General features: G+C 45.9%; 1 protein-coding gene across 1 annotated transcript in view; it reads right to left on the reverse strand.

The window, feature by feature from the left end:
- LOC142256625 (class I histocompatibility antigen, F10 alpha chain-like) overlaps positions 1-12,075 on the reverse strand; it is a 148,980-nt gene that overhangs the window by 5,480 nt on the left and 131,425 nt on the right. Inside the window, exon 8 of the mRNA XM_075328419.1 lies at positions 1,222-1,282. Coding sequence (XP_075184534.1) covers positions 1,224-1,282 — 59 coding nt within the window. The 3' untranslated portion in view covers positions 1,222-1,223. The remainder of the gene's footprint in view (positions 1-1,221; positions 1,283-12,075) is intronic.

Raw genomic sequence — 12,075 nt, forward strand, 5'->3', positions numbered from 1 at the left:
GACCTCTGCTTTGTCTCCTCACTATCCCTTTGCCTGCCGATTCTGTTCCTGTTTAGCATCTCCTGCTTTTTGACCCTGCCTGACAACCACTACAGCCTACCACAGGTAGTGATCTCTGGAGCTCTGTGTAATTCCAAATCCCTGTATAGGTGTTAAAGGGTTGCAGAGTTCTTGGGGTCCTGCTTTGTGAGCGGCTTTTCTCTAAACTCCCCTTACAGCCAGTCTGAGTCTGTGGCTCCAATCAGGCATTACACCCCCATCCAGCAATATACCACCAACCTGCAATATACCCCCATCCTGCTCATAATATACCCCCATCCTGGTATATGCCCCCATCCTACTATATACCCCATCCTGGTATATGGCCCGCATCCTGTGGCACAGGAAAAATATAAACGTTTATACTCTCCTTTCCTCACTCCAGCAGTATTGATCATCTTCCTCTCTGTGTCAGCAGCAGAGCCGCTAATCTGTGTGGAGCCGTTCCCCTGCAGCACCACGATGTCCTCCTGTCTGCCGGCTTGCTGATGTGTGTGGAGAGCGGTGAGCACAGGGATGTTGTCATCGCTGTGCTCCCCGTTCTCTACACAGATCAGCAGGCCGTCAGACAGGAGGACATTGCGGTGCTGCAGGTTACGACCGATGAGTATACTGTACTTATTCACTGCACCCCGCGCTGATGATGATGTGCAGGGGGCAGTGAATACAGCCGCACATGATCACTCCAGGCTGTAGTTGACGGGGGTGATCATGTGGGCCGGCTGTTTACTATGCACGACCATCACCCTGCCCACCTGTCAGCGCCGGCTTCAGCGCTGAGAGATAATGGGCGGGAGGATGGGCGTGCATGTGAAATGAGCGAGCCCACGTGGTCACGGCATGCGCTGCACAGCCTGCCCTGCTCATGCCGCCGATGACCTGCTTCACCGCAGAACCCTCATTCCCCGCAGCCCTACATTCAGACTATAAGACACACTCCCCACTTTCCCCCAACATTTGGGGGGGGAAGCGCGTCTTATAGTCCGAAAAATACGGTACTGAAAACAGTTTGGGGGGGCGGGTGGGGTTGTTAAACCATCTTAATTGCCTATTATTGGGCCCATAAATTATTTCTTTACATTCCCTTCCCTCCTCCCCATTTTCATCTTTATCGCGGTAAGTTTCTTCTAATTCTTCCCTCATTACACAGCGGCAGCATTTACAGAAGATGACACCACTCACCATTAGGTTTTGGCTCGATTATTGCATTTGTTGAAGAATGTGGCGCAGGATGTGCCCAAAGCTGTGAAAATAGTAAATGATTTTAGTAAAATTTCACATTTTTATAATGTCACAGATGAAATGTGAATAGAAAGTTTAGTAACTTTGGAAATTCTTTGCTTTACGGTTTTATTTTATTCGTGCTCTCGTCATTCATGTATAGCAATGATCAGTAGTCGCTAGAAAATTGTTCTGGCTTTCTTTTAAGCAGAGAACAATTATGCTTCATTCTGATATAAAACATACAACTTAGAAATTTAGGACTTTAATGTAAAGCTAAAGAGTACAAGATTAGTAGGAAATGGCTGGTTTCTACCTGACTCAGCGCCTTCCCTGTCCACAGGTCATGTCTGGTATTACAGCTCCATTTTAGTAAATACTCAGAGCTCCAATCAATCACATACAACCTGTGGATGGGTCCAGTGATGTATTTGGAAATTAACACTCATATTCTTCTAATCTTCCACAACTCTGAGAGTAATTAGGGCACATGTAATTCATAGATGGATCCTTCACTTGGATCTCCATGTTCTATGATCTAGAATGGAGACTCGCTCTGTAAGGTCAGTCTCGCTGCCTCCTATGTGGGTGTCCGGGGCTGATGGAGCTGAGCAGCAAGAAGTTATCCCCTCCACGGGTATGGGAGGTGTAGTCCCGGGGCACAGGAGGTGGGGAGCAGTGCTGGGGCGCCGTTGGCAGATTGGACCGGATGACACCCGTGTACTTACTGTTAGAAATAAGCCACACCAAGTCCGTATTGTAAACCAAGGCCGGATGCCGGGATCCTCTGGATAGGTGTTCTGGTCCCGCACACGGATTGACAGGGTAGGGACCCTTCCTCCTGCAATTGTGGTTTTCTGTGTGTTGACTTAACCCACGTGGAATGGGAGAAATCCGCTCCCCTGTGTCTTTGTGTACAGTGGGAGCCGTTGCCCGCAAAATCTGACCCTTGGGATCTCTGTGGGTTCTGGCAGACACCCTATCCCCCGCGTTGGGCTGCCGTTTCGCTCTCTGGGCTACTGTAGAACCTTGTCCCCGGCTGGTTAATTAACAAGGGGCTTGCAACTGTCCTCGTCCTAGGGTCCAGGTACCCCGTCTGTGCACAGCCTCCGGACCGGATTCCCGCTGTTGACTCCGGCGGGCTACAACCCTGCCCCGGTCCACTTTAGGTCTCCCGCGACGGTATCTCCGTCGCCTGTGGCCCTGCTCTGCCGTCTGCCACCTACTCAGTTCTCTGGTAGTCCAAGGGCTCCGATCCTTGACCACCCTGTCACTTCAGATCTCACTCCAACTTGACTTGTCTGCTCCACAGTCTCCACTTAACTCAACTCCTCACTTCAGATCTCCCTCAGCTCAACTGTCTTGTTCACCTCCCCTGACACCTCAGAACCCCTAGGTGGGCATTTCCATCCGCCTTGTCCCTCCCACTGGTGTGTCCCTATTGTCATGGGTGGGTGACTAGGCTTTGTGGCTGGTGTTCCTATGTTGTGATACCAATGTGATATGACTGAAGAATGAGTGTGATTAGATAGGAATCCTAATCAAAAGATAGTGATCACAGGTCTTATTGATCCATCCAAACTCAGTATCAGAGAGGTGTCCTCTGGTTGACCCGATTTCACCATGATGAAGAGTACGTGTTAACAGGTCTTGAACAAACCACTATTATGAGGAAGTAACGCTTACATTTCAACATATGCAGGAAACCAGTGGTTAATTAGCAACATGTGTAGGAAACTAGCAATGTAAAATTCATGGCTCATTGCAACATATGCAGGAACCAGTGGTTAAGCTAACAACATGTGTAGGAAGCTACTGGTGCCCACAGCAGCATGTGGTCAGGTTACATGACCATGACTCAGCAATCACATGCTGGTCACCAATTGCAATACTCAGTGCACACGACGACCACAATGTACAAAGTTTGGTATAAAAATACAGGGCTCGCTCAGTGAGACAGGGACATTTTTCATGGACGCTCAAGTGTACGCACTGCGCCTGTGATGCAGAGGCCGAGTTGTCTTCCTTCTCAATAATCGAGTCCCTCCGATGAGAAAGGAAGTGCTACAACATACGGTAATGTTAATCAACAAGAGAACAAGAGTAAAGTGCAAATATATATAATTTTTATTAAATACACAACAAGAAAAAAATGTAGTTAAAATGGTACACTACCAAAACATCTTAGGGATACATACCCATTAGACCCAAACAAGTTCATAATAGCCTATCTGGTTGATCAAAAGTTTATATGTAACATCTATGTTAAATAGCGGCTAACAGATTGGGAGGGTCTAATATGAATCGTGTGGGTAAATCAAAAAGGGGCTGCTATAAGAGTTTATAGTGCACAAATCAAATCAAACCATGATTCCCCACCATGTATTGGTAGGAAATCATGGTGATCATGCTGGAGGCACCGTGGGGAGGTAAATATTGGTACTAGACCAATAGGAATAGCATCAAATAACCATACAACACAAGTGTACAGGGTAAGGAGATTCTCTTACCTAAAGTGCTGAAGTGCAGTATAAGTACAAAAGAAGGTACGATGTGACCAGCAAGGAATAAAGCAGTCCCAATAAAAGTAGAAAGGTCTCCCTATAGATGGCCAAAGGTCTCCATCCGACGCGCGTTTCGCGAGGATTCTATAGCTTTATCAAGGTGGGGAACCAAGGTAGTTGTAATACTTATTATATGTTCTGAGGATTTCGATAGCGTAGGGCAATGACAATCAGAGACGAGTTCTGGGTACAAGATGTTTTATAACATGTAACCACGGTAGATACACAACAGAACAAACACAGTAACACAATAACACATGTAATACCTTCCCGAATCGGAGCGGAGGGAATTCCCGGGGCCACGCACCGGACTCCCCCAGGGAGACCACCAGAGCGAACCCCTATACAGGGACTGTCCGGCAATCACCCCGGAAGGCCTAAATGCGCAGCAGCCGGGACACAAGGGGCAAGCGGTAAAGTCCAGGAGTGTCCGTACGGGATGATTGTCCAGAGTGGTTACGAACCGGAGAGAACCAGGCAGAGTGCTGACCGAAGATGGCAGACGGAATCCGGGCACAGCTTTGAAGAAACCGGGTATGGTCCAGAGTCGGTCGGTAGTCTTTAGGAGGATCCAGAGGCAATCAGGATTAGCAGCAGCAAAGCAGGAGCACACAGCAAGCAGTATACTCAGGCACTGGACTGGGCTGAGAGGCGGCCTTTTAAGCAGCTGGACAGGAAGTAGGGCAACAGAACCTTAAACTCCATGTTAACTGAGGGCAAGCTCATTCAAAAGAGAACTGGAAAACCTGGAAACCTGACAGTAGTGATCCCAAGACCTGTATGCCTCTTATATACCCCTCCTAAAGTGGAATCAAACAGCTGTTTGGCTGGGAGTGACGTGGAAACCGGAAGTGACCTATGTTATCTTACCAACGAGCGTAATATTTACCTCCCCATGGTGCCTCCAGCATGATCACCATGATTTCCTACCAATACATGGTGGGGAATCATGGTTTGATTTGATTTGTGCACTATAAACTCTTATAGCAGCCCCTTTTTGATTTACCCACACGATTCATATTAGACCCTCCCAATCTGTTAGCCGCTATTTAACATAGATGTTACATATAAACTTTTGATCAACCAGATAGGCTATTATGAACTTGTTTGGGTCTAATGGGTATGTATCCCTAAGATGTTTTGGTAGTGTACCATTTTAACTACATTTTTTTCTTGTTGTGTATTTAATAAAAATTATATATATTTGCACTTTACTCTTGTTCTCTTGTTGATTATCCTCATTATGAGTAGTGCTGGCACCCTCCCTGCCTCACTTCGGTAGGCTTGGTGCTTACAATTAATGGCTCTTTTTGTGAGTTATGTGTTGTTAATATGTGTTCCTGTGCTTCTCACAGATTACTCGCATCCGAGCATGGATTTTCGCGCCCGTGATCGGGCCTGGTCGGCACATTTCGACAATGTTCTGAATGATCACAACAAGAATACCACTAGTGATGTCAATTCATCTAACTGTGATACTTTGATTTTTAAATACAAGGAATTATTGAAAAGGAGATTGAGAATTTGCTGGAACCGTGCATTGCTCTCCAAATACCTCGACAGAGACATGATCCCTCGGGGCTTACGGGTCCAGATATTCCCATCCTTTCCGGTGGAAGATCCTTCCTTCCGTGAGAGGTGGGAGTGTCTGGCCCAAACATGCTCCTTGGGATTCCTGTCTCTGTTGAGGGATTACAACACAACAACTCTCTCCACTATGGAGGTTGAATTAGAGGAGCTTGAAAGAACCATAAAGAGCAAATGCACAGCTGATGTTGTTACTGGGATGGAGGCTGAAATTGAAAAGGAATTGTCCAAATTGGAGAAAGAGATCTGCGGTCAAAAATTAAAAAAGTTTAACAGAGATTTGGGTGATTATGCCAGTTCTACAGCATATAGATGGCAGATCAGATCCAGAACAGGTCCCCGAGGTAGAACTATCTCTCGTGGTCACTCTGCTTCCTTGTCATCCCTCACCTCGCTTGGCGATTCATCGGAGGCTTCGGGCGGTGGTAACGAGGTCGAATCAAGTGTCGGTGCCCGAGTAAAAACTACCCGCAACAAGCAACAGGCCACTAGACAGGGGGGAAGGAATAGACTCCAGGTGATTAACCTCTCCACACATGTACTCTCTAATTATCAGTTGGAGGTACTATCAAGGGGTCTAACCTTCTCCCCTGTCAACAATTTTGATTTTTTTACAGCCTTAAAGGATACCCATCTTTTTGCACGTAAGCTGATACTTAAGAAGCTTCACCACAGACGGGACAACACGGGATTGGATAGTCCTGCGGAGAAGGAGGCTCTACAGGTTTTAGAGGACCTGCTTGAGGAACAGTCCAGTGCCACAACAGGTGTGTTTCCCAGGTCACTACTGCCCAGATCTACCAAGTTTCCCCCCTTGTCCCTTTGTCCTGCTATTGAGATTTTCACCCGTCTAGTGTCTAATGACCTTAAACAAATTCCATCGCGAAGACGGCGTGATAATCTCACTCATAGACAGAGACTAGCACTAAATGAGTTAAATAACATATCAGACATAGTCATAAAACCAGCTGACAAGGGGGGCAACATTGTGATCTGGGCAGTGGAAAATTATGAGAAGGAGGCCTTTAGGCAGTTACGTGACAGGAACACCTACTCTAAGTTACCATATAATCCTGTGCAGTCCTTCTCGCTTGGCCTTTCCAAAATCCTTGAGTCGGCATCTGAGGTCGGTATAATTACCAACAAAATGGTGTGCGGGCTCTCCACCAAATATCCATCGTGTCCGGCATAGGAGGCTTGTGTGATCCCATCTGTAAATTCATTGATTACCATCTGAAACCTCTGGTAGAAACCTTGCCCTCCTATGTCCGTGACACGACTGATGTGCTCCGGCGGATCGATGGTATCTTTATGGATCATAACATGTTGATTGTTACAGCTGATGTGGAGAGCCTGTACACCTGTATCTCCCATCTTGATGGGTTGGAGGCTACCCGCCTTTTTCTGGAGATGGGCAGTCGGGATGGCGAACTTAACAAATTTATCCTTGAGCTGCTCCACTTTGCCCTTACACATAATTTTTTTATTTTCAAGGACCAATTTTATCTGCAGCAGCACGGCACTGCCATGGGGGCGGCCTGTGCCCCCGCGTATGCCAACCTCTTCCTCGGCATGTGGGAGAGGTTGGTATTTGGCGAGGGTGGCACTGGACTTAGCTCCCATGTGCAGTGCTGGCTCAGATATATTGATGACGTTTTGTTTTTTTGGCAGGGCACAGTGGAGCAGCTCGACGAATTTATGGGGCATTTGAATACTAATAATTTCAATATCAAATTAACTTACAAGCATAGCAGCAGGTGCATTGACTTTTTGGATATTAACATCGAGGTGGACCCTATGTCGGTGATTCAGACTAGTGTCCATCGTAAATCCACTTCAATGCCCTGCTGCATGCCTCATCTGCCCATACACCTTCTACAATACGCGCCATCCCGACTGGCCAGTTCTTGAGAACGAGGCGGATTTGTTCCTCAAATGATACATTTGAGTCACAGTCGGCCGACCTCAGATGTCGATTCAGGGACCGAGGGTACAGCAATCACTGTATTCGAAAGGGGTATCTACGCGCTAAGCGGACTCCCCGTCAGCAATTACTTCAATATATTCCTAAGTCTCAAAAATCTGACCCTCCTATTCGTTTTATAGGCACCTACAACGGCCATTGGCAGACCATGCGAGAAATTCTAAGTAGACACTGGCCTGTTCTTCGATCAGATCCTGTCCTGGCAGATGTCCTCCCCTCTGGTCCTCTCATGACGGCTCGTCGTTCTAAAAACCTTCGAGATATTCTGGTAAGGAGCCATTATATACCACCTATTTCCAACCCTTTCAGTACCCGTGGCCCCTTGGTTGGGTGTTTCCCATGTGGTCGATGTTTGGCCTGCCAGAATATCATCTGTACCTCCTCGTTTATGTCATCTAATGGCACTAGGACGTTCAACATCCGGTGCCATATTACGTGTGCTACTACACACGTTATTTATTATGCCACGTGCCCATGCTCCCTCGTGTATATCGGCCTCACTTCACGTGAGTTGAGGGTACGCACGAGGGAGCATGTGCGGGATATCAGTGCCGCTAGGGATGCTATTGATCCTACCACGCTAAAAACACTCCCTAGGCATTTTCACAAATTCCATGGGAGCAACCCGTCTGGACTTAAGATACGGGGTATTGACCACATTCGTGGTGGATCTCGTGGTGGTGATCTGAAAAAGCGACTGGCTCAGGTCGAGGCCCGATGGATCTCCACTTTGGACACCCTGGCCCCGAATGGGCTTAATGAGAACATCAGCTTTGTGTCCTTTCTATAACTTGACACCATCAGTTTGTCCTAATCTCCTTCTCTTTTCTCCTTTTTTATGGTTCCCTTTTTAACTTAATTGTCTGTTTATTTTTGAGTGTTTTTTAATTGTTTTGTCATCTTCATTTTTTATCCTTGAACTACTATGAGCAATGTTTGGTTCATTTCTGTATTGATCTCTGACCTGCTATTAATTGCTGATATATTATCTTTTAGATCTATCCCTCCTTTGTGCTGTCTGTGTGACTCTCCGTTTTTTGGCTTGCGCATGACTTGGATCTCTGCCGGATGTGTCACATTTAGGAAACCTGAAGAATCATTTTTCTATCCCTCCATTGCGTGAATTATACGATCTTCAAGTCCCTGTGGTCCCTTGTGTGGTTTGGATTCAGAAAATTTGAAGAATTACCTGTGCGTCCCCAAGTGGTCCCTCTAATGATTATAATTGTATCATTCCTCCATTGGACTCTTCTTTCTATGTGGTACTAGCTGCCTGAATGATCGGCAGTGGTCCAAATATTCTCTAATATTGTAAGTGTATAATTGGTCATATATTTTTTGATCTACATTTTTTAAACTGTATAATCCGGGTAACAATATTGTGGTGTACGTTTTGGACTATCCTAATTGCTATGCTCATATCAATTTTCCCTGGCGTTTTCGGCACCAGTCCGACACACATGCTCACTGTTTCCGGGGGTACGCGTCCCTCGGATCAGGTGGGCTGGTGTGGACAGGGCTCAACACGTAATAGGGTGTACTTGGTCTTTTTGATTCTGTCTAACCCGATTAGGAATGGTGGGGCGTGGTTATGGGGTTGACGCGTCCCCAGTAATCACGTGGGACCTTCCTGTCAGGCATGACGGCCAATAATAGCTCCTACCTGGACCACTATTGGTTGAACTGCATAGCACTTAGTTGATGATCGGGAGAAGTGTATTCTGGGTCTCATGACGACTTCCGGTCTCATTTAGGAATTGCGTCCTTGGTTACCACGCCAATCGGGCTGTGGTTTCGATAGTAACCCTGCCCTCTTAGTCCGTTGTATCTGGCCTGATATGTGATGAGAAACACTGCGGTCCTTTGGTTATATTTAAGCCGATCGAGAATGGTGAGGCGTGCCTGTGGGGCGAACGCGTCCACAGCGGTCACGTGGGACCTCTCTGTCGGGTGTGAGTACCTGTATAAATTTCAATCTGGACTGCCATTGGCTGAACTGTATATCACTCATTCGGCGATAGGGAGATGTTAATTCAGGGACCTATGACGACTTCCTGTTATCATCAGGAAGTGCGTCCTTAGTTACCACGCAAACCGGGCCGTGGCTTTGATAGCAATATTGCTTACCCAGTTTATGGTATCTGGGTTTAAAAACCTAGCGGCCGAACAGCGATCAGCTTAGATGCACTTTTGATGAGTATGTTTAATACAATGTTGACCACTTTGATGTACGTTCCTAATAAACGCTCGTTGGTAAGATAACATAGGTCACTTCCGGTTTCCATGTCACTCCCAGCCAAACAGCTGTTTGATTCCACTTTAGGAGGGGTATATAAGAGGCATACAGGTCTTGGGATCACTACCTTGGTTCCCCACCTTGATAAAGCTATAGAATCCTCGCGAAACGCGCGTCGGATGGAGACCTTTGGCCATCTATAGGGAGACCTTTCTACTTTTATTGGGACTGCTTTATTCCTTGCTGGTCACATCGTACCTTCTTTTGTACTTATACTGCACTTCAGCACTTTAGGTAAGAGAATCTCCTTACCCTGTACACTTGTGTTGTATGGTTATTTGATGCTATTCCTATTGGTCTAGTACCAATATTTACCTCCCCACGGTGCCTCCAGCATGATCACCATGATTTCCTACCAATACATGGTGGGGAATCATGGTTTGATTTGATTTGTGCACTATAAACTCTTATAGCAGCCCCTTTTTGATTTACCCACACGATTCATATTAGACCCTCCAAATCTGTTAGCCGCTATTTAACATAGATGTTACATATAAACTTTTGATCAACCAGATAGGCTATTATGAACTTGTTTGGGTCTAATGGGTATGTATCCCTAAGATGTTTTGGTAGTGTACCATTTTAACTACATTTTTTTCTTGTTGTGTATTTAATAAAAATTATATATATTTGCACTTTACTCTTGTTCTCTTGTTGATTATCCTCATTATGAGTAGTGCTGGCATCCTCCCTGCCTCACTTCGGTAGGCTTGGTGCTTACAATTAATGGCTCTTTTTGTGAGTTATGTGTTGTTAACATACGGTAATGTTCATGCATAATTTTTTTTTTGTATAAGATTCTATGACTATAAAGTAGTGCTAATGCCTATGTACCATTGATTATTCATGTGCTATTAAAATAATAATAATAATAATAATTTTATTCATTTATATAGCGCTATTAATTCCATAGCACTTTACATACATATGGCAACACTGTCCCTATTGGGGCTCACAATCTAAGGTCCCTATAAATAATATATGTATAAATAATATTTTGCTATAAAGAATCTTAGTATTCGTGCCTGATTAGGATATCAGTGAGCGCTTCATAAGTATGGGCTTTCAGCCCCTTTTTAGGAGAATTTAGCAAGACATATGTGTGGGGTTGTGTTGTTAGAATCCCAAGGAGGAGGTGATTCTTGTACCCAGGAGGGGGGTACAGTCATCTGTGACTACCTAGTTTTGCCAGGGCGTCACACATCTGTCACGAACCGGGCCGGGGGGGGGTACTCAAGATCCCTCCATTTGGTCGAGGACCTTTCATTCTGTAACAAAACCCCACCCTGACGTCTCTAACACATGCTACGCGATATGACCTCGTCACTGCCACCAACACGCAACGTTCTGCACCCCCAAGAGGTATGTAAGGTCCGTTTGCGCAATGTAACAATGGCACTTCCTGTCCCTGCAAGCACAGGGAGGCATAGGGAGGGAGACAGAGCAGGCCAAGCTAACTCCAGAGCAGCCCTAGCAAACTCCAACAAGGCACCCAGCTTTCTCACAACTCCAGCGTGTTTAGCCTTGACTGCTGTGGTTGTGCCTGGGATGGGGGGCGCATGCACGCAAGCGCCGCTACACCCATCGGGTGCACAAAGATGGCGGCCGCACTTTCGGTTTGGGCACTTTATTAAGCTGCACACAGGATCTGTGCACCTTACACCCCATTTCCCGAGGAAGCGAGTAATCATTTTTAACCCTGCGAAACGTACGTAGGGGAGCTCCCTGGCGTGTAGCAATCTCTCTCTGAGACTCCAGATGACCAGTTAACCTTTGGTATGTAAACCTGGTATTTTCCATTATCCCACAGCATTCTGTATGTGCCACTGTCTGGCCATAATAACATTAGTTTCTTTAGGCTATGTGCGCATGCTGCGTTTTTAGGCTATGTGCGCACTGGGAAATGGAATTTTCTTGAGAAAATTCCGCATGCTCTTAAAGATTACCGCACCCGCGGTAAAAAACCGCGGCAAACCGCACCCGAAAACCGCATGCGGTTTGCCACGGTTTGCTGCGGTTTCACCGCGGTATTGTTCGCGGTATTGCCGCGGTTTTGCCGCGTGCGGGTTGGGATGTGCTTTATTGCATTCAATGCAATAAAGCACATTGAAAAAAGAAAAAAAAAAAAAAGTCATTTAATTCTGAGATAGTAGATAGACAGAAGAATAGATAGAGGGATAGATAGATAGACAGACATATAGAGGGATAGATAGATAGATAGATAGATAGATAGATAGAGGGATAGATAGATAGATAGAGGGATAGATAGAGGGATAGATAGATAGATAGAGGGATAGATAGATAGATAGATAGATAGATAGACAGACAGACAGATAGAGAGATAGATAGATAGACAGAGGGATTGATAGAGGGATAGATAGATA

Source organism: Anomaloglossus baeobatrachus, chromosome 1, assembly GCF_048569485.1.
Source record: "Anomaloglossus baeobatrachus isolate aAnoBae1 chromosome 1, aAnoBae1.hap1, whole genome shotgun sequence".
Taxonomy (NCBI): domain Eukaryota; kingdom Metazoa; phylum Chordata; class Amphibia; order Anura; family Aromobatidae; genus Anomaloglossus; species Anomaloglossus baeobatrachus.